The sequence below is a fragment of the Drosophila miranda genome, chromosome 3 (genome assembly GCF_003369915.1).
Source record: "Drosophila miranda strain MSH22 chromosome 3, D.miranda_PacBio2.1, whole genome shotgun sequence".
Lineage (NCBI taxonomy): Eukaryota > Metazoa > Arthropoda > Insecta > Diptera > Drosophilidae > Drosophila > Drosophila miranda.
In genome coordinates this window covers 10,254,823-10,280,413 of record NC_046676.1, presented here as the reverse complement: position 1 = coordinate 10,280,413, position 25,591 = coordinate 10,254,823, and the positions used below count along the sequence as shown (strand labels likewise).

Sequence of the window (25,591 nt, the reverse complement as noted above, 5' to 3'; positions counted from 1 at the left end):
CCATCTACCGTCCATGAATCCTTCCATTCGGTTTCCAACTAATTAGCCTGCTATTGGCATTTTTGCTTAAACGCTTAATGAGCTCGTTGAAATCGGTAGGCAGCCTTGGCCGTGGCACCTTAAGCCACCTTCTGGACTTCATTCCGTTATGATGTGTCCTGCGGAAGAGGTATCAAAAGTTGGTACAAACAGTGGATATGACTTAGAAGCTATCTGGAGATAGCGCCCAGAGAAAAAAGCCTTGAGGCCCGAATAGTTACACTTAGATTTACGAGTATATATGTGCTTTTTGAACAAAGGTTGGAAATATCTACTGTCAAGACCTTAAAGAAAAGTCTAGACAGGGACAATTATGTCTTCTATTATTATGGCTAGACCCACGAAAAGGATACATCGTCACATGATTGCATGCCTACATAAGTGATATTTTGCGACTACATATATTGTATAAGTGTTTTCTACCCTTTGTAGTCGTACTTTTATGGGCTTACAGATATTTTCTCCGCCCACATCCGGGCATTCATAAATATCTTCAGTTAAATTTAGGGATCGGTAAGTGAACGTGCATAGAATCTTGTTCTGTGTTCATGTTTGAACATTACAATAAACATTTGCATATTTAATAAATATATTTAAATCAAACCGAATTCTATTTAACTTCTGTATAATCTGCCACTTTTCATCTCAGTGTAAGAGATCGTCTATGATGATCGATTGCGAAACTCAATATCCATTTAAAGAGAGATCTCGACAAATATGATGAGACTGTTCTACGGTTCTCGAATGACACGAATGACGTTCGTACCCATACTGATTCCGATTTTATGATACATACTCGTATGTCTGGACACATTCGGTATTTGATCTTTTTTATGGCTAATGTGAAAACATTGTGTATTTTGGGAAGCATAACAAATTATCAAATTGGATCAGAATTGTCCACAATTCCTTTAGAATTCAACAGCAACCACATGGGGGAAGCGATCCTTCTACGCTTTCTTCCGCTTGCGCTTCTCCACATTCATCTGCACCACTGCTGGCTGCTGGTTCAGCAAACGTCTTGGGGGGTGGGGAATGCCAACGGGGAAATCAGTACCAAGCGGACGTGGGGTATATGCTCGAGCTCTGCACCTTGGACAATCGTGGCCATCTGTCACTGGGCCCCCAGGATATATTACCAGGTACAAGCACATCAGACGATGGCATACGTAGAGTATCGGCAGGAAGAGAAAGGAGCACAGCAGCAACCCCACCCAGGCACTATTCTGCATGGATAAACATGAGACAACAAGAAGATCAGCTCGAAACTAGTATGTGGGATGTGATGTGATGTGATGTCTGTACTCACTAGAGGATTCACTAGGCGCTCACAAACGAAACGAACGCCACGATAGTAAATGTAGGCGAGGTGCTGGCAATGTCCGACATTCTTGTTGGATTCACTAATTATCATATCTATGTAATCGTGGATCTGGCTGTTGATGGCGTCGGTAAGATTCTGGGCAAGATTGTTGATAAACTCCTTGCCTCGTTCTTGGATAAACTTCTCAGCCCTTAATATCCTAGAGAGCAAGATATCAATTGAATCGCCAAAATCTAAGTTTTCGTACAAAATAAGTTCACTGATCTTCTTAACCTCGCGCTTCATCGTATTCGTTGTCTGTACTAGTCTGTCGTTATATGTGTTATACATTTTTTCGACATCAATGCGACTGTTATGGAAAGACACGTGAGCATTCCAGTAGTAATAATGGTAGGTGCTATATCCCTTATAGTCGGGCGGGTCCGCATCATGGTACGTATAATAATTTAATTTACTGACAAGGACTGCTTCGGCGATTTCTCGCAACTGATTCGCAATATTGGGTACCAAAGGGTAAGTTGAATAACGAGTGCACAGATGTGGTAGGTATGAGCTGCCGTGGTAGGTGGAGAGATTGCCGTCACGCATCTCACGAAGTTGCTTTTTTTCCTCGGCAGTCAAGAGGTACAGCATTGACAGATCGTCGGTAAACTGCTTAGTTTCTTTGGGGTCATCGAGTGACAGCTGCAGGCGTGTCAAGTCGTCGACATTGAACAGATTATTCGCTTGCAGCAGGTGAAAGATGGACTCATTTGCCTGGCAGTTCCTGATGGCATTCGACATACGCATGGGAGGCAAAACGAAATCTTCACCTGTGAGCGACAACAATCCGCTTACACCTAGCTTTGCGTCCAGCACCCGAAAGAGTGTATTCCTATCGCCTTCGCTCGTCGGGGCGCAGGCTCCCTCATAGGTAACCACCCCGATGAGCAAGTAGAACAGTCCAACCAGCGTAACGAACGAGTAAATACAAAATATTAGAATCATGGCCCTGAAATATGCACAAGCATAAAAGATAACGATAGAGATAAACCTCTAAAGGCAGCGCACTCACATTAGCAGACAGGAGGCGCCCGTTGACTTGCTGCAGAATCCAAGTCCACCAGCTGCCGTCCGACTTGGCCCGATGCAGCCGCACAAGAGTGCCAATATCAGGATTATAATAAGCTGCAATGCAAGCACTTTGCTCGTATAAGCGAGGTATGAGGCCAAGGAAGGGCAAGTTTACTTACTATGAAGGTTAAGATGCATGTTATTTCGTAAATATTATCGCGATCTTGGCCAAGCTTTTCGTAGACATCGTCGTAAGTCTTTGTGGAACGCATGATATTGAGGTGAATATCACTGATCACTGCCTCAATTATGTTGCGTATTTTTGAGGCATATCCAAAAAGGGTACCATGCCCCCTGCCGATATCTCGCTTCAATGGCGGGATGATGAGTTCCATCTGTTTCCGGATTTTGTCACTTACTTCTTTCAGGCGAACCAAGGCCCTCTTCGGTATTTCAAAATATTTCTCTTTTATAATCGTTTCGATACCCTCCACATAGACAGTTGTATTGGGAATCTGCAAAAAACGTAGTCAGTAGCGGTAGGGTGTCACGTATTTCTCAATAGAAGATAATACCTGATCAAAGTGTAGGCATTTCGCATAGCCTAATTCCGGAATTTCGTTATAGCGGTTGAAAGACCAGGTGTCGGTTCTTTGGCATAAAACGGCGCATGCATGGTTAATGTCTCGTTTCACTCCTCGAAGACCTGAAAGGAGAGGATAAATTCGAGTTGGCCAACATGTTATTTGCATAGTTACAGTCTCGATATTGGGACCCATACAAGCGTAATTCCTTCTCCAACCTATCCAGATTACGCATGATGATTAGAGCTTCTGGCATGTTGTCTAAGATGCGCTCTAATTCAGCCAGCGCATTGCTGTCGGAAGTATCCGCGAGGTCAAGGAAGATGTGTTTATCCGCATCTACAGAAGGGGGAAAGGAGGCGTCAAATGCGAAGGGCGCAACAAGGCACAAAGAGATGGCAATTCTGAATGAACTTACTTTCCAATACATCGATAATGTGCGTCTCCAATTCCATAAAGTTTTTCAAAAAAAGATGCGTGAGGTGATTAGCCACATCCTTCAGAAAGGAGCAAGTGTCCTCGCTGCCGCGCCGCATTGTCATTGCAGTATCATTAAATCCCCGATCCAAAAACTTGTTCGAAACAAACGCAATATAGACGCCAAAGCTGCGGACATTCCGAACACATTACTAGGGCGATTACACTCAGATCCAGACCCAGACCCAGACCAAGACTCACCATAGGCCCAAGATAAGTATCGCTAGGCATATGCCGCAACAGATGCGCCGCTTGAAGTCCCTTGCGACAGTGCATGTCGGACATCCCTGCTTGCACCGTCGACAGCAGCAGAGGCAGCAATAGCATACACTGCAGGAAATGGCAATAGGATCCAAATGTCGTATCTTCCTCATAGCGAATGAGTCTTCACTTACCCAATACACGGGATGAGAATGATGCCGGCCATGAAGAATATCACGAAGAACAGCAGCAACCAGTAGCGAGCCAACAGATCGGTCCAATCGTTCCGCTCCACCTTGGGGCCCAGGGCCAGCACGTCATCGCCCAACACCATAATATATTCTATAGCACAGGAGCCCAATTGAAGCATCGGATGGTGGAGTCAGTTCGTGGGTGATACTCACTCTGTGGCAGCGGCGGATCGTCGGTGAACACCAGCCGGAAGAGACTTTTCGTAAAGTTGTAGACAAAATTCAGGGATGTGGTTGGTGAGGTAAAATCCCGGGTGTAGTTGGGACGTCCCTTGTACTTTGTGTACTCGATAGGAGGCCAGTGCAGCTGTCCAAGCTGTTCGTGCGTCGTGCCATCGCCCTCGTAGCCCGGGCGCCACCAGGCTGACTCATCTGTGCCATTATCCGCCTCATCACCACCACCCGCCTCATCCCCACCAGCCGCCGCGGTTGTGTCTTGTCTTGGATATCGTCTACCAAACGCTTCGTTTCTATCGGGCAGCTGAGCCAGGACTGGCATCATTAGTAATGCCAGAACCAGAACGTACACCGGGTTACGGGGCTTCCATCGCCGATGTACCTCTGATGTCATCTTGTGTCAACGAAACCTCAGTTTCGAATACTTCTTGTAGCGCAGATCCTTGTCTTTTTGGTTGTGTGGTCGTGGTAAATATACAAATGTAGGAAGCACACATGAGTACTTGTTTTGTGTTGAGCAGTGTGATATACATAGGGACACTTAAATGACACCAATGACACTTAAATCTGATGCTGGTTTGGTTTTCTTTTCTACAATCGGTTGCTTATTGCTACTGAGACACATAAGAATGTCCTTATCCATGGAAGCCTTTGGTTAAAAGTTCTCAGATTCTGAGATTACATTTCTGATCAAATATTATTACTGCTACACCAGTAAGAAGCCCCAACATCCATAGGAATGATCGCAATATGTGATTCTATCCAGTCTTCGCAATTTTTCAGTCCTTAAGGAATATCCTTTTGAGCGCATCGTCAAGCAAAATCCTCTCTAAGGGTATTAAAAGACAACGAGCGTCCCGGAAAAGTTCACGGCACCCACTTAAGCGATGACTGAGTGGTGGGTCCCTGTGCCTTAGCCTACACCTGACTCGGGTTCTTTACCTGCACCTGGAGCAGGACCTGCGCCTGGGCCTGAACCTGACTCTCGGGGCCACTTGGAAATTGCTTTGAAGAGCTCCTGCTTGCTTTCTTATCTCACTAAAATAGGCATTGTTCCGCCGTTCTCGTGTGCCCGCTGCCCCTTTCTTTTGATTTTTCCCAGGCACGCATGAAAATTGTTTTCTTTTTGTTTGGGCACCAGCAGACAGAAAACAACAACAGCAAAGGTGAAAGGTTGTTGGCAGCAACAGGAACTATAAGAGAGCTAAGTGCGTGCTGAGGGAACGGAATGCGCAGGAAGCCTATATGGTATAGGCACAGACACAAAAAGGCCCCTAATGACAATGATAATGGAGTTCACCGTCGCATGGACCAATTCTGGCAGGTCGAGATTGAAAATTGGCAAAAATGGCGAGCAAAGCGGAAGGGGTGTTGTGTTGAATGAATGGCAGCCGGAAACTGTGCCAGTGGTTGATGCTGTCATGAGTGCTTTGTGCCACTTTAAGGGTAGCCTCAAATCGTGATAAAGCTCTACCCTTTATCCAGAGCCAGAGAGCCCGAGATCTTCAGAGCCTCGATTGTTCCACCACTAGCCACACGATAGATTAACAAATCTATAAATATAATCGCATTGAATGCATGCCAGGCCAATTCCAAAGTGGCTAAAGGATGCTGCTTGGCATCATGACAGAAGACGATTTATAATCGCATTAAAATTTGTGTAAATCTTGGGACACATACATATATCTATGTATAATCGTGCATATCTATTACCATACGGAATCAGAGGTATATATCTACTTATCCAAAGCAATCTAGCGCGAGAGACAAACGGCAGCCACTTAAATGCTGTCGCATGTGAAAAACCGCAAGCTGCATTCTTCACCAGGATTGGGGATGGGGAAATGGCATAGGGTATAGGTTAGAGGGTGTGGGATTTAGGGAGATTGAAAACGAATGGGATGGCGAAAGTAGAGACAGCTAAGAAAGACATTATGCGACGGCATGGAACCACAAGCACACACACACACACACAACAATTTCACAGACAATGAATACATTGGCAAAATGAGCAGAACGCGGGTGGGGGGGGGGGGGGGGGGGGATTGGTAGCAAAGGGCAAGATGCAGTAATACAAGGTGAGGCAGGGAGTAAACAAGCTTCTCCAAGCGCTGGAATGCCGCACCTAATATTAACACACCTTGGACAGCAGGACAAAGAAATTTAAATAAATGCATGTACACGAATTGCACAGAAAAAAATCACAACAATTGGCCACACGAGTGGTTGGGTGGAGAAGGAGACGCAGAAGGCAGCATAAAGAGATTTGGAGAGGGTTGGGGGCGGTATAAGCACTCGAGGACAACGGGCGAGCGATGACTTTGCATTTTGCATTACATTTTGCTTGTTGCAACAAAGCAGTTTGTAAATTATTGCTGAATCCCTCCACCTACCAGGAAGGCTAACACCAGGCTCCTTCTTGCTGTTTTTGTTTTCTTCCTCTTGGGTTTGGCAAGCACATTTGCAATAGCGGTATTCCCATAGAAGAGTTTGATGCTCCGAATGCAGGAACAAGCAGAGCGGAGCGTGTAACAACAGAAAGCCTACTTTTCCCTGTCTACTCCTATCTGATTGATCCCACCGCACTCCTAATCTAGGCACTTTCAAATCTTGGCCATCGGCCAGCTTACTCGCGGGTCCAACGACGCGACGTGGCGTCTGTGTCGACTGTGTGTTTGTCGTTGCACTCCTCGATCTCCCGGTCCTGGTCCTCTGCTGCCGCTGCACCGAGAATTCGACTCTTCGTTCTCGCCAAGCTGGCGTTCGAAGTCGTCTTTTCGGCTCAACGGTACTTCTTCGAAAGAGAGTCATATCGGTGCTTGGGCTCGCCGCTGATCTCTCTGTATGGGTGGCTGAGCACTTAATGCATCGTGTTCGTGAGTTTCGGTGTTGGTGTTCGGCTGCTCTTCGCTCTCTGCTGTTGTCCACTCCTTTGCTTGTTGCTTTATTCCGCTGCTGCTTTTGTTCTATGGGTGAGCTGTTCATTTAGCGGATTTTGGGTATTATTTCTCCTTTCCCAGTAAGGTTCCTCACAACGTATATATTTTACATTTTATACATCATTGGAATGGTCATTGGGATGCCTGTCACCTAGCAGCACCTTAGGGAAAACATCACAGAAGCCGGATTCGCTTTGATCTGATGGTAAGAAATATTAAAATTTTACTCAGGAATACGAGTACCACTAATGTTGAGTGCTGGAGTTATTTTAAGCCATCCTTGTTGTTGCTGCTTACACACGCAAATGTCTTATTTATGCTCAGCACTTTTTACCACTAGTTCCCTCTCTTTCACCCTTTCTAGAGAGATACATAGTTGCACCCGCACATGCTAGCGTCAACTTTTTGCGGCTGAATGTCTTCGACTTTGCTGGCTGCTTCTTGCTTCAAACTCTCTCTCTCTCTCTCTCTCTCCTCTTTTTCTCTCAAGTCTGCGTACTCTTATTCTCCTTTTTCCCTGGGTCTGGGTCTTCTTCTTCCTTTAACGGTGCCCTCGCCCTCGCCGCATGTTCATTGTGGCTTCACTTGCAAATGTTGCAAAATAAACTGTAGATGGGTGGAGGAGTGCGTTTGCCCTGCGAAATGCAACTACAGTGGAACCTCCATGGATGGACAGCATATACACACAAAATCTGTGACTGGGAGACAAATATCACTTAGTATAGATATTCAAGGTACCTCTGATCCCTAAATAACACATCCTTAGGGTGTATGTCTTTCCGACCTGCAATAGATAATTCGAAAGAGCTCTTGCTAGACTTTTCACTGTTTCATTTTCTATATTCTCCGACTTGGTCCTTTCTGGTGTGTCCGCAGAAGTTAGTTTCCCGTCTGCTTGTGGACCGTTAGTCGGTGAGTTAGGGGTTTATCAGGGCACTTAGGATTATGAACGCTGTGCAGAATTAAGGGACAGTGCATATGCTGGCATCTCCAAAAGGAATCCCGTTTATTATTCATTTTTAAAGGAGCCAAGGAGCCCAAAAATCCATACACTACCTCATTTTGTAATCCTCCAATCAAATGGCAATCCCAGGCAGAGCGCTTGTTCAGTGCAACACAAAGATCAGATAGCGTTGGCTTCTGCCTCTGCTTCTTCTTCTTCTATTCCTTCGTTTGGTGGCGCTTCCTTGGCAGGACTTCTCTCCGCCCCCGCCCCCGCCCCCGCCCCCGCCCCCGCCCCTGTCTCTGGGCCATACTTCAACTTCAGCTGCGGCTTTCTTATGCAAAAATGCATTGTTGCCGCTTGTTATTTTTGCATAAAAGAAAATTGTTTATTTAGCTTTATATATCTGTATATCTGTATGTAGGTATGTAGCAGCCTATGTACATTTGACTAGGACTGACAATGGAGTGGGGTCCATGAGGATGACTTGCCCCTGCACCGCACATTTTTCGTTCTCTTTTGGTAAATAGAGTGGGGGACCAAAGAGCTGCTTGCCCCGGACTCTAATAGACCCTTGCCCAAGCCTTTTTTATGCTGCTTATTATGGCTGGAGAGGATTCACAGTGGCAGACCACCATTCATCCGCCCTGTATATCCTTCTTATTTATTGTCAGGGAATTTCGAGTCGAGTTTTCATTTTAATATGGTTATAATATACAATAATAACGTTAACTGCGGACTCATCTTCGTCCTTGTCGTCCTCGTCCTCGTCGTCGTGGTTGCCTCTAACTTATTAAGCAGCAAGTTAAAGTTTTTCCAGGGTGGGGAAAAGAGGTCTGCTGGACACGTTATGCAATTTAACACAATTATTTAAAATTCAGCAAACTTCTGTGGAAGTGGGGCATGAAAAGTGTGCGAGAGAAACTTTCCAACCGGGCAACCTGCCCCCAACTGCAGCCCCCCAACTACTACTTGAAACGACGCGATGGGTCAGTCCGTGTAGCACTGGCAACTTTTAAATTAACCCTAATTCAGAATGCAACAGCAGCAGTAGCAACAAAATAAATACAAAAGGAACTAAATACAAAAAAAAAAAATGAATGGGTAGAGGGCAGATCCAGGGAAGGGGAAGGGGAAAGAATAGGGAGAGCGAGCAACTTTGCAATATTCTTGCACATTTTTCAACTTTAACAATTTATTAAATGGGTCAAAAGCCACTAAAACTTCATTTATCATTGCATGAGCAGGCAATGCACCACGCCCCCCCCCCCCCCCGTGCCAACAGAACCACCCACCCACACCCACCCTCAATCCCACAGCCGCCCCCCTTCGAGGCCAACCGGCCAGCACGTCAGCCCGTTGAAATGCCAACAAATCGCAGAGACGAATGAGCTTGGCCAAACTTGAAGCGCTTCCGGAATGCCACAACTATTTTTTTCCACCTACCACTTAGTTGTAGGACCAGAGGTATGCTGGCACTTTGGATACACACGTCATCATGTGCAGGTTGCAGAAAAAACCATCCATTGATCCAGAATGAATCGTAAGTATCTTTTTTATTGAGTCCTTTGGATATAGGATGATGATGAATACACAGTATTTCCTGAGGCATGTACTTATCTCCTTCATTTTTTATTTATATGACTTTTCCAGTCCACTTTTAAAAGAGAATGAAATGAAAAGTTACAGTCATGTGTCGGGGCTTGAAAAGTTACTAAGAATTCCACATCGCGTGATGACCCAGTATATATGTATGTAGATACCAGAATTCCCACTCTGGAAGCGAAGCATGGTTCTAAATTTACACGAAGAAGGCTTTAAGATGACATATCCTTATATCCCTTGAGTCCAGAACATCTACTGGCTTTCATTAGCTTATCCAATCAATCGATTGCCTTTTGAAATGCCAGTTGTTGGACGGTGCGTGGGTGGCCTTGGGGTATTGCCTGTGCTGGGTGTTCGGTCGGGGAACAAAAATACAAGAGTCCTTGTGGGTCGCGTTGTTCCTGGAACAAGTGAGCTTGTGGAAGCTCTTGAGGGCGCAACTGTCGGTTCCTTGAATATGAATTCTAAACGCCTTGTTGTGGACTTCAGAGGAGATCGGGCCCTTGCTGGAGTTGTTGGCTGGGATGGACGCACTTTCGGAACCGATGGCACCCGTGGACGGATCGGTGATCTGGTCCTCAAGGTGGGTCGGATTGTAGGTCGTACGTGCGGTCGCGTCGGTAAGAGTCTTGTGGGCATTCGGGACCAAATCAGAAACGTCCGCGTTGTCCGTATGGCAGTTGTGGAAGACCTTGTCGTTCTGATGCTGGGAATCGCCCGTCTTGTGGTGGTGGCTACTGGGGATCTTCTGGTTGTGCGCACTGGTTGAGATCTTGGTTTTGGTGTCGTCCGTCTAAGGGTCGGTCTTTGGTTAACTGGTAAACGTCTCGTTGGTTTCAGTGGAACTGGGGGTCTTCTAGTGGGTCTTGGAGCCGGTCTGAATGGCGCTGGAGCTCGCCCAAGTGAATCGGGAAGAGATATGGATGGTGCTGCTGGGGGCTTGGGTGGTGAGGAGGCCGTTCCATTTCCCTGAACAGCCAAGCAGACTCCCAAGAACACGATCCCCAACGCGTGGCGCATTGTCAGTGTTCTGTGCGACGGGATTACGGATTTATTTATACTCGTAGGGGAATCTGGCGACGAGTCTGGAAAGGAAGAAGAGTCTTTCAGTTCGAGTAAACACAGCTGGGGAAAGGTAAGACAATAGGTGTCCGATTTGGCTGTTGTTTTCTGTGACTTATTTTCTTCACTCGGTTGTTAAACGTTTATTAAACATACATAAATACATACTCGTAGTTACATGATTTCTTGTGTTTGTTCGGTTCGATTTTGGGGATCGGTATGTATATATTTTTAATTATATAGTATAGTATAGTATAGTATATCGTATCTATGTATATAGAAAGAGGTTTAGCTCAACAAACATAACGCGAGTGCCATTGTACAGTATGCATAATACTAAAGTTCATTTACCCGAAAATCTGGTGCTGTACACAAGAACTAGCATAGGTATCTTTATAATGTAATAATCATAACTCGAAAATAACAATATCTTTTATGTATACAGTATTTATATAGATAGCTATAGATGAAATCAGTAAAAATATCTCCTAGGTACAGATACAGTGTAGTTTCCTCTTCGATTTTGGTGCATCAACTTCCATATACTATATATATGTATATATATATGTATATTTCATATAATTATCTTTTGCATTCTGGTTGCTTTCGTAGGTATTTGAAAATATGTACGTCTGTCTCCTCAACATTCTTGTCTATCATTTTTGTTCCTATATCTTGTTGTGTGTAAAAATTAAAATATTCAACAGTTGATTGCAATGAGGCGGATTTTCATAATATCATTCGTTACAATATCCTTGGGTCTCCTTCACTTCTTCACTTTTGTTTTTCTACTTTGGTTATTCGTTTTAGTTGCCTTTTTTTTAGTTTTAGTTGTGTTTAATGCTTTCTTTCGTTTAATTAGTAAATATTCCTTTATGGAGCTATGATTTTAATTTTGGTTATTTAAGTGTTTCCTACTCTCGTTTTGTTTGTTTGTGTTACACGATTTATAGGTACTTTATGTGTGATTTTATGAGTGATTTGATTGGTGATTTCATGCGTGATTTGATTGGTGATCGCCCAACAAAAAGGTTGCACTGGCTGGTGGCGGCTAGAGCTTCCAGTGCGTTGCAAATGAAATATAACAGGCCTATAAATATTATAGATTGCACAGAGCTGTTTCTATATATTTTGTATAGTATTGTATTACTTATGTATTTGTATTGCCAGCAGCTATGAGAAAATTCTTTCAAAATTTCATCTGTTTTATCAACTGCAATCACGGTGTCATTATAAATTAAGTATTATAGAATATATTCTATATTTTAACTAAGAAATACATCAAAACTACAGGAAAATGTACCTAAATATTTGTATTTTTTAAAGAAACTATTGAATTACCAATCGGAAATGTTTGCAACCGTAACCGCCCACCGTTTAGTCGTACAATATCCATATTTATACCCGATGTGGATGCTTCCCTTCCTGCCCTGCCTATATGGTATTTCCTATATAAAATATATGTGTATGTGTGGTTTTTGTTGTATATTGTATTCTATGCTATTTGCAGATCGTATATTGATTGCACAACAAATCAAAATAAAGCGTTATGCGTTATGCAATTTATATTGCAGGCCAATGTCCAAGATATGTTTGCGGTTATATTTGTTGTTGTTCTTTCGTTCATTCATTTTCGGATTACATGAGTGACTGTGACTGTACTGGGGGGACTGCACTGTACTGTGTGTCCTTACTGCGCGAATGGATTGTGCGGATTGGCGCCGGGAATGTCCAGATTGCCGCCAGTGGTCTGATAGGTGCCGTAGGGTCCGCCATTGGGATTCATCTCGTTCAGACGGGAGTTGGAGAGGGCCCGTGGTATGGGATTGCTGGGCACCCCATGCGGCGCCAGATGCGAGGTTTCTTCGGCCACCTGGAGGCAAGACAAGATTAGCGGATTGGTAGCTCATTGGCATTGGGTAAACTCACCTGATGCGGATCCTCGGTGACGGGTATGTCTGAGATGAAGCCCTGCTCCTTGCGATAGAAGTTGACGAAAATAAAGAGGCCGAGCACCAGGAGGCAGGCAATACCATACCAACGGAAGGTAGCAGTAGTACCGTAGTAGGTGACGAACATTCCCCCAATAATGGCGCCACAGCCGCGACCGAGCCCATGGTGGATGCCCTGGAGCACGCCCTGGCCGGAGGCACGCAGGTGCTTGGGCGTGTTGTGGGCAATGTACGAGCAGCAGGCAGCCCAGACGGCGGCATGGGTGATGCCCTGCATCAGCTCGAAGGGGAGCACCATCCAGGGATTGGTCAGGTACGAGATGTACAGGAATCGCAGGACATTGCCGATCAGGCCCAGGCAAAGGACCTTGACGTGGCCGATCTGGGTGATCAGACGGAAGCTGAAGAAGTAGGCAAAGATCTCGGACACGTGATTGATCACGGACGCCACACCGAAGAGGGTGGGCGTGCCGCCATAGTCCTGCAGGTGCCAGAACAGAAAGGTGAAGATCAGGCCGATCCCGAAGCCCATGAACCAGGCAACGAACAGAAACGAGGCCGTCTTCACGTCCTTGAAGTGCGTGAGCACCGTCATCCACTCGGGCAGCTCCTTGGCCGTCTGCGCGAACACCTTGGACTCGGCCCCAATGTGCGGCTGTGGCTGATGGCCGCCGGCCGGGAAACTACTGGCGCCCCCTGAGGCGGCGCTGCCGCTACCCACTGCCAGTGATGGTAGATTGAGCTGAGCGGCCAGCTGGTTCATCGACTCATCCTCGGCGGCCTTCTTGCTGGGGTCCACAAACTGTGCGGAGGCCTGCTGCTGCTGCTCGTCCAGCGGATCGTACTTGAAGGTGATCTTCGAGGCCGAGATGATGGCGCAGGTCATCAGCACCGAGAAGATGGAGAAGCAGATGTTGTAGTTCTTCTCCTTGTTGCCCGCACCGCAGGGATGGTTGGAGAACGAGGTAGAGTGGTCGAGGGCAATGCCCACCAGGAACATGGAGATGCCCCAGCCCAGCGAGCCGAACATGCGCTGGTGTCCATACTTGTCCGCATCCTCGCCCAGCAGCGTTATCACCGCCGAGTCCGCCAGAGTGATGGCCGGGGCACTGAAGAACTCCCCAATGAGGATCACCAGCAGCAGCAGAAAGAAGGCCTTTTGGATATCCTAAAAGAAGCGAAGATCAAGAGGTCAGTAATCATCGTGGCAGATTGTCTCTTCCTGTCTCTGTCCCCACCGGCGTCCTGTAGACCATGGAACTGAAGATGGGCGTCACATAGTCGCGATGGTACTTGTCGTCGTAGTTGCTCACAAAGTTGATGTGCACCGGCGAGATGCCCGCATCGATTCTGGGCAACAGCAGGGATCTCTTGCTCCGGCTGTGAGCGGCCTCGGCCTCCTCCAGGGCCTCCTCCGCGGGCATAGTGCCCTGATCTGTGGAAAATCATTCGATATTATCAAAGTACTAATATTATGCTCTGATATTGCAGGAAACTAGAGATCACTAGAACTAGAGAACGAAATACATTTGGCAGGAAAGATGTAGATCTACCTACCCTGATCCCAGTCGTACATGGCCGAGAGATCGCGCTTGGTACGCGTGTAGGTCAGGACAAAGTCCGTGGCATTCCGGCGCTCGATGCAGTTGATGGCCTCCGGCCGGATGAAGCTCAGCGGAATGGTGAAGAGCACCCAGCAGGCCAGCGAGCCCAGCAGCAGCTTCTTGCCCTGGCGACAGCGATCTGCGTAGGATCCCCAGAAGGGGGCCGACAGGAACTCGACGAACGGCCGCATGCCCACCAGGATGCCGCACTGGCCCGGATTCATGCCCATCTGCTTGAAGTAGACGCCCATCAGCGGGAAGAGCGAGCCGAAGGCCGCGTAGAAGAAAAAGTAGAAGCTCTTAACCGGTATCAACTCCCGTTCGGTGCTCGCCCCGAAGAACATTTCCAGAATGTCCGAGTGGCCGCGTATTTTGTGCGTTGATTCCTTGGCCTCCGGATATCTGCAAATGGGGAAAGTATCTTGTTCAGTATCTCGCGGAGCCGCTCTGTGGGGGGGTTACTTACAAATTGGGATCCACCTCGCCGGTCGCCTCCACATCCACGCGAGGCCTGGCCCCTGCGGGACCGTATCCAGCTGCCTGCTGCTCCACCCCGTAGTTGCCCTGGTCGTAGCCACCTGTTGACTGCTGCTCATAGCCGTAGCCCGCACCCTGCTGGCCATAGCCAGGTGCTGCCGCTGATGGCGCCCCAAAGGGATTGGGTGCAGCTCCGCCTCCTCCTCCAGCATTGTAGGGATTCATTGTGGTGTTTAGTTCCTTGGTATAGCCCTCGCTCTTTCCTCCCCTTCAACCGCTTTCCTTCAGTGCTCTCTCTTGGTTATTTGGCTCTCGGTTCCACTTCCTTCGTCCCAGTGGGTTCGTTCTTTGCTTTTTTTCCCCCACTTACAGTCTCATCATCACTTTCATTATCATTCGGCAGCTGTGGAATACAGAATACAATAGAGGAGGATGTCAAACGTTTTGTCTCTTTGCCGAACCCTGCTCCTCCCGCTAGCCCCCACAGATCAAAGAGAGCATCCTTTTCCCATACTAAAGTACACCGGTGGGCAAAATAGGGGGCATGGTGTGCAGATTAAACATTCACAGATAGACAATTAGACTCAAAGAGATACAGGATCTATCCTGTGAGCCATTCCCGACACTCTTCTTTGTTTTGTTAAGCAGTGCAATTATGGTCTCTCCAATTTGGGATTAGAGGAACCCAAAACGGAAATAGCTCATGTCCTACCGACTTCCTTTGTCCTTTGTATGCAGAAGATGTCTGTAATTACAATTGTCAGCTGCTTCCTTTTCACATTTCTCCCACTCTTTCGCTTTTCGCCTTTCTCTTTTCGCTTCTCCTTCCGCTTCAAATGCGAGCAAAAGACTCGGAGAATGGCTGAACCTGCAGCTACACGATAGGTTTTTCCACCAGGTCATATTTTAAATGGGAAAATGTGGGCATTCTGGCAGACTCATTTAAAGTCAGCCATTTAATAAGGAAAACGTGCTTGTTTTTCCTCTATTTCCAGAACCATTTAATCACCATAGTGCCTTGAATATTTCCCTCTCCTCTAGTCTTGTCGGTGCAAAACACATCGTGCAAGCACAGGTTGAGACTCGGAGAGAGCTAAACAAACCGCGCTCTCCCTCTGCCAAGAGAGAGCTCAATTCAGTTGAGTGGATTGCATTAGCTTTGAGCTTTTCCTGCGACATGAGCGAATGAGTAATTTCTATTCAATTTTTTTCGTTCACTTGGCACGCTGCAAATGTGGGTGAATGGTGTCTGTATATACATACATACATACATATGTATCTGCCACCATCCATATATAGAACAGACTTGTTGTTGCTCTATGTACCATTCATACATACATACATCTAAATATGTATGTATTTATAAAGAAAAGGGCCTTTGAAACATACATAATGTGATGAAATTAAAGCCTTAAAATCCCAAGTCGAAAGCTTTGTAGATTCAAAACAGTAATCAGAAAAAGCAGTTTTTTTAAATATGTTAAGGAGTATTGCGTAGATTAAAAGTCCTTGGTAACTTGTACAACAATTTACAAGGGATCTGGCGATATTCTAAATCTGTAATCCATTTTCTATGGCACACACGTGAGGATGTATCTCTGTCTATATACTCGTACATACACAATATATTTTTTCACACACTTCTTTGAAGGCCAAAGCCAGAGACAGAGACACTTGAGACGAGCCTTGTTCCACAGATAATTATGTAAACTTTAAATCTTTAATTCAAGTAAATATCATAGGATTACACACACCCAAAATACTGTTTTTAATTGTTTGTAACTTTTGCACGACGACGACACTGGCCTTTCGGTTGAGGGGAAAATGTGTGTTACGTGCGTAATCGATAAGCAGAGTTTTCCTCGCGTCTGGCCTCTACACGAACGTTTGACGAGCTGCCCAAGAATTTTCCAAAAGAGCCCCCAAAAAGAAAATGTTGCGCTCAAAGCGGAAAAGCTCGCTCAAGCGCGTTTCGTTTCGTTTTCGGTCTCTGGTGCGTGCGTGTGTGTATGTGTCTGCTCCGTCTAATGAGATTTGACGCGGCTGGTGTTCCACACAGGAAGGACCTCAAACAGAGAGAATTTGAAAGAGAGAGAGAGAGAACACCCAAGTGAAAGTGACAGCTAGGCGCCAAAATTAGTTGTATTTAAAAAAGACCTGGATGTACCTGTTGGAAAACCGCTTCAGAGAACTAAAGAAACGGTACATCGTACATCGATCGAGATGATTACTGATGGGAATCACTTACCAGACCACTATCTCGTCTACATCATTGACATTGTCGCAATATGAGACGATTTGCGCTGATAAACTTGTAGAATCCCCGTCGCGGAGGCGCCCAGCAGCGCTATATAAAGTGAAGCATTTCCATCGATCGGCATTCAGTTCGATCTGTTCGGACCTGCCAAAATGAAGTTCAGTCTCGTTTTCCTGCTGCTCGCCTGCATTTGGGCCCTGGCCGCTGCCACTCCTGGAAAGCCGCGCCCCAGCAATCCACGGCCCACCTCCCATCCACGCCCCATCCGAGTGCGCCGCGAGGCACTGCACATCGCCGATCGTTTGGGACTAATCCAGCCCGCTGTCGCTGCCATGAGTCCCCCAATTCGGTCGGCTTGATGGTATGCCGCTAATCTCAAGAGGGGAAAAACCCAACCAAACATTTGTTTTGTTTGAATAAATTGTCTCCCGAAATATACAAATTTTTGTAAAATAAAAATAAACAAAAAATTATAATAAAGAAGTACAAACAAATTTCTAGGGGATTTCTGTGCGTTATCTCCCAAAAGGCGCTGATAAGAGCCGGGCCTGTGGATGCTCAGACCCTCAAAGGGCCACGTCTGAGGCATCAAAGCAAATCACAATTGAATGTAAGATCATTATGGATTTACTAGACTTTTCTACTCGTAATACGTATACACTCTAGGAATTTTAAGATCAATTAATAATTATCAGGCTATCAGCAAACAAAATCCTCATTTCTAAGAAGAGACAAAATAAACGTGACTTTTTATGCTAAAAACACTTAACAAACTATTCCCAACTATTCCACTTTGTATACTCCGTTTGTATATCTCCCATTAATCAAGGGAATTTTTCTCAGTGCAAACTTTTCGTTGACATCCAAGGCGCCAAAGTTTCACACGCCGCGCTCTCGGCTGGCATCCTTTCAGCCTGCTCCTGCGCACAGAATTCAATTAGGACTTGGCCGAAACTTCACTCAAGCGAGTACGCGTCCTACGACTCTCTTTCACTCATTATGAAACACCACCCACCACCACCCATCGCCTGCGATAAGAGCTCCTATATATTGATAAAACGGGACATCAATTGAGGAATGTGTTATGATATCGCTTATAACTGTCAGAATCTGTCGTGCGCAAGATAAAGCACTTCTCCTCCATTAAGCCCACAAAGGCAGTCACTTGAAGCTGTCAAGTCGGCCAAAGGGCCTGGGGGCTGAGATCGACACAAAAGGAGCAACAAGTGGCGTCGATGATGCGACCAGGAAGGAGGAGGTGTAGCGTGGAGAGGTCAGAACAGGCCACACAGAAATAATATGTAAAAGTAAATCACCAAAGAGACCTGAGGCGGGGAATTTCTAGCTGATAAGACAGATGGAGGCAGATGAGTCTTGTGAATCACAAGACGAGTGATTCCCCACTCGCGCCAGGGGTTTGCTTTTACGTTTGGAAAAACTTTTCGCTATAAAAGCGAAAGGTGAGCCGCGATCAGGCATCAGTCAGCGTTCGTTCGTTCCAAAGCCAATACAAGACAACATGCAGAAGGGAAGCATTTTCATCGTGGCAATCGTTGCCCTGGCAGCCATAGCAGAGGCTGTGCCTCAGTATTATCAGACCTTGCCCTACTATCCACCTCCGTCACCACCACCACGTCTCATGCGTGCCCGCCGTCAGGTTCTCGGAGGTTCGTTGGCCTCCAATCCGGCTGGGGGCTCTGATGCCCGCCTTGATCTGACCAAAGGCATTGGCAATCCCGATCACAATGTGGTGGGTCAGGTCTTTGCCGCCGGCAACACGAAATCGGGTCCAGTCACCACAGGTGGAACTGTGGCCTACAACAAGTAAGTCAATCGGAAGAAGAACGTATTAGTAGAAAAGTGACTAAACGAAATTCTCTCATTCTATACAGCCACGGACATGGTGCCTCTCTAACCAGGACCCACACTCCCGGCGTGAAGGACGTCTTCCAGCAGGAGGTGCATGCCAATCTCTTCAACAACGGCGTACACAATCTCGATGCCAAGGCCTTCGCCTCGCAGAACAAGCTGGCCAATGGCTTCGAGTTCCAACGCAATGGCGCCGCCCTAGATTACTCACACGTCAAAGGTCATGGCGCCAGCCTGACGCACAGCAATTTCCCCGGCATTGGTCGTCAGCTGGGGGCCGAGGCACGAGCCAACCTCTGGTCCTCGGCCGATCGGAATACGCACTTGGACCTGTCTGGATCAGCCAACAAGTGGATGAGTGGCCCATTCGCCAATCAGAGGACGGACTTTGGCGCTGGTCTGGGTCTTACCCATCACTTCCGTGGTTAGGGCTGCCTTCAACATTATTCAAATATTTATTTCTTAAATTAATAAAATTTTAAATTGTTTTAAAATATTTAAAATGGTTGATCTCCAACGAGAACAATGGGAGGCCTGATTGAAGCAAGGACCATCAAAGGAATCAACATTACAAAATAGTGCGAGTACGTAGATCCCTATGAGGCCTAGTAGAACGATCAGGATCGAAATACACCCTCATCTAACCGATTGGAAATTGACTTTACATATTTATCGAGCTGCCTGTTAGATTTGTTTTATTAAGTAGTTAATTGAATATTTTTGCTTAGTATACCGCACGCGCGCAAACAATTCGATTCCATAAAATGATTAATAATTTGTCTTATGTTAGATAATGGTTTCCGCTTTGTGTTCTGGTTGAGGTTGGGGTTGGGGTTTGCTGTTGCTATTTTTGCCAATTGATTGATTTATATTGTTTGCGCAGAAACTAAAAAGTTGTTTGGCTTGGAATCGGCATGAGAATTGTTAATTTGTTGTAACAGAAAAAGAAAGCCAAAAGAAACTATGAAATGTCTGCTAGTTATGCTGATATCATGTTGAATTTGAATAATGTCTCCTCCACTACCAGCCAGTTTACGAAAGCTTCTTGGCCTTCTGATAGAGTGTGTCCACCACCTTGCCCATGCTCTGAATGGTCGCCAGCACACGCTCGTAGGTCTTGTCCACGGCCGTCTCCTCGAACACAATCAGTACACCTTCTCCCTGATCGAGAATGCCACTGAACTTCTTGTCGAGTATCATTTGAGACAACTTCTTCTCCACCTGCGCCTTGGGCAGATGAATGCTCTCAGCGACGTGGGCAACCTGCACACGGGAATAGGGCTCAATGATGCGGCACAGATTCTGCTCCAGCATGGTGTCATAGAGCGTTCCCAAATGCGCCTGCACAATCACATCCTCGGCCAGTTCCTTTTTGTACTCCTTGAGGGCGTTTTGGAAGTCGGCGAGGGAGCGTTTGTGTGAGGCTTCTGCTACCGCTTTCATGGCATCCACATCGCGGCCCGAATAGGTAATGGCCTGGTTTACAGAAGAACATTTATTTAACGATTATTCTTAATTATTTCAACTCAATTTACTTACCAGCTTGCCGCTGACAATCTGATTTACATCATCCGAGTGTCCCAGCATAATCTTGCACAGCAACATGTACTTTAAAGAGGTCAGGGCCTTGACGCTGTCAACGCTGTCGAAGCCTTCGAAGGCTTCATAGAAATAGGAGAAGGCGGTTTTGAAGTCACGCTCATCGGCCGCATGCAGAATGCCAGACTGGAGATCGAGGGCACCCTGTACCTTGGGGGGACAGTAGATGGCATTGGCCGTGGTCCGAGCCGAGGTGAGGGCAGCTCTGGCCTTGGGCAGATTACTCAATGCATGGTAGGTTTTGCTCTCTAGCAGCTGAACTTCCACCAGCAAATTCTTGTCGTCCAACTTTTTGAGCTCCTTTAGCAGTTGCGAGCCTAATGCCAGAGCCTCTGTGTACAAAGCGGTGTCGAAGTACAAAGCAATCAGACGGGCCTCCAGAGATTGCCGCAGAAAGGTCCGCTTCTCCTGCTTGGCCCACTCAATGCAGTCTTTGCAAAGTTGCACCTTTGGGTAAATGGGATCTTGTGTAAAGGCAATGTTTTGCTAATAGAGAAACCCAAGACTCACCTCAATTCCAGTGCCCGCATCCATGTCGAGGAACATGTCTACCAATGAGCGCACCAGTTTCGCTGCCTTGGCCTTGCTAATCGAGCTCAAGAACGGACGCGTCACTTTGATGAGGTCGGCCAACTCTTTTGCCTTCCCCTCCTGTTTGTAGAGCTCACCCTGCTGCATGATGCCCTGCTCCTTGATGCGTATGCGTTCTTCATCGTTCTCAGCACCTTCCTGATCCCGCACTATTTTATTCAGCAGTGAGCTGTCCTCTTCGCGATTCACACTGGACAAGGCCTGTGCACGCTCGAAAAGTGTAGCTCCGGCCATTTTGCGACTTTGAATATGGATAACGCTCGACTTTACGACAAAATTTTGTAAGCAATCAAACAGCAAACTGTGTTACAACTACAGCACTATACGTATTCCTTTTTCTCTTTGTGTATTATATGTATATTCAGTATTTAATGCGTACTAGGTGTTTTATTCTGACTTTTTTCACCTTTTCGTCGTTGTTATTAAGCGCCAGTCACGATTAGAGTTGGCCCGACTTCGATAAGTGTTATCGCAATGTTGAAAATATACTATCGATGTATCTTTATAAAAATATCGCAAACTATCGCGTGTGAAGTACTGGAAAACGCCATCACACTCGAACAGCTGTTCCAATCAAATTCAATAAATTAAACAATGCCAGCCGAAGAAACAATCAATTCCACTCAAAACAAAACGCGGACGAAGACTACGCGTCCCAAGGCCGTTTACCAGTGGACGGTAAGCGACGTGCTGAAATGGTATCGTCGCCACTGTGGCGAATACTCGCAATACGACCAGCTATTCGTCCAGGTAAAAAGTGCTTCCTGAGACTTACCAAGGTTTTCCTTGTTCATATTCTCTTTCTCTCTGTAGCACCTCCGCGTTAAAATAACTTCCTACTGATCTTGTATCTTTTTACATTCCAGCACGACATCACTGGGCGAGCTCTGCTACGCATTACGGACACCTCGCTGCAGCGCATGGGTGTGACGGACAATCGGGATCGTGAGGCCATTTGGCGCGAGATTGTCAAGCAGCGCCTCAAAACAGATATAATGGAGATCCGCGATATGGAACGTCTCAACATACGCTAGGACACCTGAAGTAGCAGCTCCTGGCGTTCGAATCAGTATTTAGTTCAAGCTTTATTATATAGAAGTCTTATTGTTAGAATAAACTACATTTAAGATGAGATATGGACTTTTAATGGAATATCATCGTTTCTTAAAGTCAGAGATCGCTCTTACTATATCAATTAGACCTCCTTCTCCTGCTTTGGCGTGACTAGTTGAACATCACCGTCCGCTGCAGGTTTTGGTGCCGGGCCTCCCCCGACGATGGCAGTGCTGCTGCTGCTGGTACTGCAGTTGACTGGCGTGGAGGATGGGGCCGTAATCACCTTTGGCAAGGAATTGGTTGTGAGTATATGTGGCATGGTGACGGTACCATTGCCCATGGGCAGAGCTGTGGTGAACAGCAGCTTAGGCGGCTGCAGGCGCTGGGCAGTAGTTGATGGAGTAGCCACTGGGGCAGGCTGCACCAGGTTTGGGAGCAACGACAGCAGGCGATCCCCCATCGACCGCTCCCAGTCCAGACGCTCGCGCTCCAGTGACAGGCGATTATGCTGGATCTCATTCGCCTCGTTCTGGGAATTAAGCAGCTGCCGGAGTAGGATTCTCATAGCTGTAATGGTGGATGGTAGGTTTATAAATAGCTGAATGGAGTTGGATGGAATTATTTTATACTGACTTGTCATGTGTCGCCTGGACTGCGATTCCTCTCTCTGCCTCTCTCGGCGGTTCTCGTCCTTCTCCTGTTGAATTCTCTTTTCCTTCTGTCGCTGCTGGCGCTGCTGCAGCTGTTGCTCCTGCTGGAGGTTTTGCTGTTGCAGTTTCTGTTGTTGCTGCTGCTGTTGTTGGTGTTGCTGTTGTTGGTGTTGCTGCTGCTGCTGCTGTGCTATGGCCTGAGCCTGGGCCGTGGCCAGTGGTAGCGTTGCTGCTGATTTCCCCACAGCAGCCACGGCTGCCGCTGCCTTGGCCTGCTCGGTATTCACTAGGACAAACTTAACACCGCCGGGAGCAGTGGCCACCAGCCCGGCATTGCTTGGCTGTGCCGGTGCAGAGGCCGATCCGCTAATCATCAAACGGGCTCCCTGGTTGATGGCGCTCTGCAGCAGCTGTAGCTGTGGAGCAGATCCGTTGGCTGCCACGGGACTAGGTCCCACAGTGGCTGGCAGCTTGGACTGCATCAGGAAATTGGTGGGCACCAAGGAGATCTTGCCCGGCTGCAGCATGCCCGCATTGCTGCAAAGTGTGCTAGTGCTTTGAATGGGCACCGAGCAACTGGTCGAAGTGGTGCCGCTCGCTGAGATGATGACATTGCCTGTCGCGTACGACATGAGATTGCCTGGGTTCCTCGGCCGCTGCAAAATATTCGCCAGAGTGGACATGACGGGACTAGGAGACTTCTCGCTGGGTGAATCATCGCCAGCATCCACATCGATGGGCTCCTCCTTGGTCTGGGGCAGCAGCATGCAATCGTCGTCGTCGTCGTCGTCCTCCTGTTCGGACTCCACCGGTGCAGCAACGGGAGCAGGTCCTGGCTCATGGCCCGGCTCAGTCTTGATGCTAGGGGAGGCCAAGACCGACTGACCGATATCCACATCCGGCTCGGTTGAGCGTTTGCGTCGCTTGGAGGCGATGGCATCAAGGGTCTGCTCATTCAAATCTGTGTCCACCCCAAGGCAGGCGGCCTCCACTTCCTTACGGGGCGTGTCTTCCTTGCCTTTGGACACCAGAGAGGAGAGCAACATGTCGTCCTCCTCGTTATCGCTCTCGGACAACTCCTCGCCGTTGGCCAGCCGCCGGCTGCGCTGCTCCGCATGCTCCTCCAGGGCCTGCTCCAGTTGATATTTCAGCGATGGGGCTGGCACCTCATTGGGCCGTACACTGAAGATGGGCCGCGTCATGATGGCATCCATTTCGGCGAAATGCTTCCAGCTGGGCTCCGAATCGGAGGTGGCGCCGCACTCCTTGTCCTTCTTAAGGCGATTGTAGAAGCACTTGAGATTCTTGATCCGAGTGGTTATCTCCTCCGGGGACCGGTGGTAGCCGTACTCTTGCATCTTGGCCGCCAGTTGGCAGATCACAGCGTGCTTCTTGTGCGTGGTGATGAGGGTGCGCTGCAGCTTGGGATCGCCCCACAGCTGAATCAGCAGCTTCGTCTCGTCCGTATCAAAGTTGGGATTGCGTCCCGCGTAGCTGTGCTTCTTGTGCTTTTCGGAGCTGCACAGGCTCTGGTTGCAGTTGTAGTTACTTGTTGGGGGGACGGTACTGCCATTTCCATTCCCATTACCATGACTGTTGCCACTGCCACTGCCATTCGCATTGCCACTTCCACTACCATTCCCACTTCCACTTCCATTCCCGGTTGCAGCAGCAGCTCCAGTTGAAAAGGTAGCGGCGGCCGCGTCCGAGCGGCGCTTCTTGATTCGGGCACTGGACTTGAGACTCATGCTGGGGCTGTTTAACAAATTGAAAATTTAAATGCACTTTTAGCAACAGAAAATCAATATTTCCTCAGCGTCTGTAAACTAATTCAATCGAGGCTCTGCCTCCCTCTGCTCTGTCGTCGTGTCCAGGTCCGTTCGCCACTGCAAAGCGTCTGCCAGTGAAAACGAAAGGTAAGCCACTGCGCAACTCCGCGGGCAACCATCGAAAGCAACCCCTAACAACCCTCCACACCCCCGGGCACGGGCCAGAGAAGAGGCTAAGCCAAGTGCATTACCACCCAACGAAGCAGCCACATGCGCAGTGCAATCACTCTCTCCCTCAACTCCAATTGTCATGCGCACTATGTATATAGATGGCTTTCTCATTGATTTGTGCACCTTTTGAGCCTCTATCCCTACGGACAGTCCAATAAAATAGGATGTCAGGCTCCTTCTGCCTGCAAGTGCCTCCTACTGGGATATAAATATTTCCTTTTTTTTAACCAGAAAATGGCACATAGTCGGCGTACAAGAGATACATATGCGCAGAAAACTTTACAGGACATGCGCCATGGTGGAGAGTGTGGTAGACAGGGCAACGGGGGTAGTGAGTCTGTGTATGGATATATGTATAACCCTGTATTGGCGGGGGTGGAAAACCACCAACGAAGCAGCAGACTTTGCGGCAAGGACGAGAAACTAAAAAATAATAACAAAGTAGACTGACAACCTACCAGACCTGTAGGTGTACACATAAGTACATTTATAGTAACCGGGTTGGATAAATCCATGGCAAGTGCAAATTGCGGCTTAAAGCACCAGCAGGTTAGTCACGCGATCTGCGCACTTTGCTGGACATGCGCAGTGGGGGAGGGCGGGAGAATGTGATGAGGCCGGCGCATAGACGTTAGCTTATCGATATAGTGATTAGGTACTTTTGGAAAGCGCCAACCAGGAACAACCAAAGTTTAAATCTATTTTCTGTTTAGGGCCGCTGGTCCATATACATATGTAAATATACACACATGTCCGACTTCTTTTGGTTAAAGACGTCTTAGCAATATATATTTAGAAAATCAACAAATTTATATCGATTTCAATTTCAAGCCAATGTCACAGCATTGAGAAAAATTGCGATTGCTATTTCATTGTGAAAG

At 47.2% G+C, this 25,591-nt stretch overlaps 7 protein-coding genes across 10 annotated transcripts; 3 read left to right on the top strand and 4 right to left on the bottom strand.

The window, feature by feature from the left end:
- Window positions 1-658: 658 nt before the first annotated feature.
- On the bottom strand, window positions 659-4,649 carry LOC108160973 (prominin-like protein). Of its 3 annotated transcripts, XM_017295270.2 has the most exons (10): window positions 4,083-4,649; window positions 3,873-4,020; window positions 3,679-3,807; window positions 3,419-3,606; window positions 3,175-3,339; window positions 2,992-3,122; window positions 2,596-2,931; window positions 2,418-2,530; window positions 1,349-2,354; window positions 659-1,265 (listed from the first exon to the last, which is right to left on the bottom strand). In XM_017295270.2, exons 1-10 carry the CDS (start codon window positions 4,498-4,500, stop codon window positions 990-992), a joined length of 2,910 nt encoding a protein of 969 aa, XP_017150759.1. In that variant the 5' UTR covers window positions 4,501-4,649; the 3' UTR covers window positions 659-989. The 3 variants fall into 3 exon arrangements, with proteins under 3 accessions (XP_017150759.1, XP_017150760.1, XP_017150761.1); XM_017295271.2 differs by lacking the exons at window positions 659-1,265; window positions 1,349-2,354 and having other exon boundaries at window positions 2,448-2,544; XM_017295272.2 differs by lacking the exons at window positions 659-1,265; window positions 1,349-2,354; window positions 2,418-2,530; window positions 2,596-2,931 and having other exon boundaries at window positions 2,998-3,122; window positions 3,198-3,339.
- A 6,134-nt stretch (window positions 4,650-10,783) lies between these two features.
- Window positions 10,784-16,603, bottom strand: LOC108159945 (major facilitator superfamily domain-containing protein 6). Of its 2 annotated transcripts, none has more exons than XM_017293600.2 (6): window positions 16,443-16,603; window positions 14,678-15,091; window positions 14,165-14,613; window positions 13,846-14,042; window positions 12,585-13,775; window positions 10,784-12,528 (listed from the first exon to the last, which is right to left on the bottom strand). In XM_017293600.2, the coding sequence occupies exons 2-6, from the start codon at window positions 14,911-14,913 to the stop codon at window positions 12,346-12,348; spliced, it is 2,256 nt and encodes a 751-aa protein (XP_017149089.1). In that variant the 5' UTR covers window positions 14,914-15,091; window positions 16,443-16,603; the 3' UTR covers window positions 10,784-12,345. The 2 variants fall into 2 exon arrangements, with proteins under 2 accessions (XP_017149089.1, XP_017149091.1); XM_017293602.2 differs by lacking the exon at window positions 16,443-16,603 and adding an exon at window positions 16,309-16,415.
- Window positions 16,604-17,059: 456 nt separating this feature from the next.
- Window positions 17,060-17,421, top strand: LOC108159950 (drosocin). The gene has a single exon (XM_017293608.2). The coding sequence runs from the start codon at window positions 17,098-17,100 to the stop codon at window positions 17,302-17,304; it is 207 nt and encodes a 68-aa protein (XP_017149097.1). The 5' UTR covers window positions 17,060-17,097; the 3' UTR covers window positions 17,305-17,421.
- Window positions 17,422-18,415: 994 nt separating this feature from the next.
- LOC117187968 (attacin-A-like) lies at window positions 18,416-19,308 on the top strand. Its single transcript, XM_033391005.1, has 2 exons — window positions 18,416-18,769; window positions 18,838-19,308. Exons 1-2 carry the CDS (start codon window positions 18,465-18,467, stop codon window positions 19,241-19,243), a joined length of 711 nt encoding a protein of 236 aa, XP_033246896.1. The 5' UTR covers window positions 18,416-18,464; the 3' UTR covers window positions 19,244-19,308.
- Window positions 19,309-19,482: 174 nt separating this feature from the next.
- LOC108159947 (26S proteasome non-ATPase regulatory subunit 11) lies at window positions 19,483-21,456 on the bottom strand. Its single transcript, XM_017293605.2, has 3 exons — window positions 20,924-21,456; window positions 20,354-20,860; window positions 19,483-20,290 (listed from the first exon to the last, which is right to left on the bottom strand). The coding sequence occupies exons 1-3, from the start codon at window positions 21,236-21,238 to the stop codon at window positions 19,847-19,849; spliced, it is 1,266 nt and encodes a 421-aa protein (XP_017149094.1). The 5' UTR covers window positions 21,239-21,456; the 3' UTR covers window positions 19,483-19,846.
- A 94-nt stretch (window positions 21,457-21,550) lies between these two features.
- Window positions 21,551-22,136, top strand: LOC108159949 (protein aveugle). The gene is made up of 2 exons (XM_017293607.2): window positions 21,551-21,754; window positions 21,871-22,136. The coding sequence occupies exons 1-2, from the start codon at window positions 21,599-21,601 to the stop codon at window positions 22,036-22,038; spliced, it is 324 nt and encodes a 107-aa protein (XP_017149096.1). The 5' UTR covers window positions 21,551-21,598; the 3' UTR covers window positions 22,039-22,136.
- LOC117185744 (AF4/FMR2 family member 4) lies at window positions 22,127-24,636 on the bottom strand. Its single transcript, XM_033391004.1, has 2 exons — window positions 22,694-24,636; window positions 22,127-22,627 (listed from the first exon to the last, which is right to left on the bottom strand). The coding sequence occupies exons 1-2, from the start codon at window positions 24,456-24,458 to the stop codon at window positions 22,200-22,202; spliced, it is 2,193 nt and encodes a 730-aa protein (XP_033246895.1). The 5' UTR covers window positions 24,459-24,636; the 3' UTR covers window positions 22,127-22,199.
- Window positions 24,637-25,591: the final 955 nt, after the last annotated feature.

Bases quoted from the DNA above. Each gene is read 5' to 3' on its own strand.
- LOC108160973 (XM_017295270.2), bottom strand. From the start codon at position 4,500: ATGACATCAGAGGTACATCGGCGATGGAAGCCCCGTAACCCGGTGTAC. The intron at 4,021-4,082 runs GTGAGTATCACC...CCTGTGCTATAG, and splicing joins CGATCCGCCGCTGCCACAGA to AATATATTATGGTGTTGGGC. The intron at 3,607-3,678 runs GTGAGTCTTGGT...GAATGTCCGCAG, and splicing joins ATACTTATCTTGGGCCTATG to CTTTGGCGTCTATATTGCGT.
- LOC108159945 (XM_017293600.2), bottom strand. From the start codon at position 14,913: ATGAATCCCTACAATGCTGGAGGAGGAGGCGGAGCTGCACCCAATCCC. The intron at 14,043-14,164 runs GTAGGTAGATCT...GATTTTCCACAG, and splicing joins CATGTACGACTGGGATCAGG to ATCAGGGCACTATGCCCGCG. The intron at 12,529-12,584 runs GTGAGTTTACCC...TCTTGCCTCCAG, and splicing joins TCACCGAGGATCCGCATCAG to GTGGCCGAAGAAACCTCGCA.
- LOC108159950 (XM_017293608.2), top strand. From the start codon at position 17,098: ATGAAGTTCAGTCTCGTTTTCCTGCTGCTCGCCTGCATTTGGGCCCTG.
- LOC117187968 (XM_033391005.1), top strand. From the start codon at position 18,465: ATGCAGAAGGGAAGCATTTTCATCGTGGCAATCGTTGCCCTGGCAGCC. The intron at 18,770-18,837 runs GTAAGTCAATCG...CATTCTATACAG, and splicing joins GGAACTGTGGCCTACAACAA to CCACGGACATGGTGCCTCTC.
- LOC108159947 (XM_017293605.2), bottom strand. From the start codon at position 21,238: ATGGCCGGAGCTACACTTTTCGAGCGTGCACAGGCCTTGTCCAGTGTG. The intron at 20,861-20,923 runs GTGAGTCTTGGG...ATTTACCCAAAG, and splicing joins ATGCGGGCACTGGAATTGAG to GTGCAACTTTGCAAAGACTG. The intron at 20,291-20,353 runs GTAAGTAAATTG...TCTGTAAACCAG, and splicing joins AGATTGTCAGCGGCAAGCTG to GCCATTACCTATTCGGGCCG.
- LOC108159949 (XM_017293607.2), top strand. From the start codon at position 21,599: ATGCCAGCCGAAGAAACAATCAATTCCACTCAAAACAAAACGCGGACG. The intron at 21,755-21,870 runs GTAAAAAGTGCT...TTTACATTCCAG, and splicing joins ACGACCAGCTATTCGTCCAG to CACGACATCACTGGGCGAGC.
- LOC117185744 (XM_033391004.1), bottom strand. From the start codon at position 24,458: ATGAGTCTCAAGTCCAGTGCCCGAATCAAGAAGCGCCGCTCGGACGCG. The intron at 22,628-22,693 runs GTCAGTATAAAA...CCACCATTACAG, and splicing joins GTCCAGGCGACACATGACAA to CTATGAGAATCCTACTCCGG.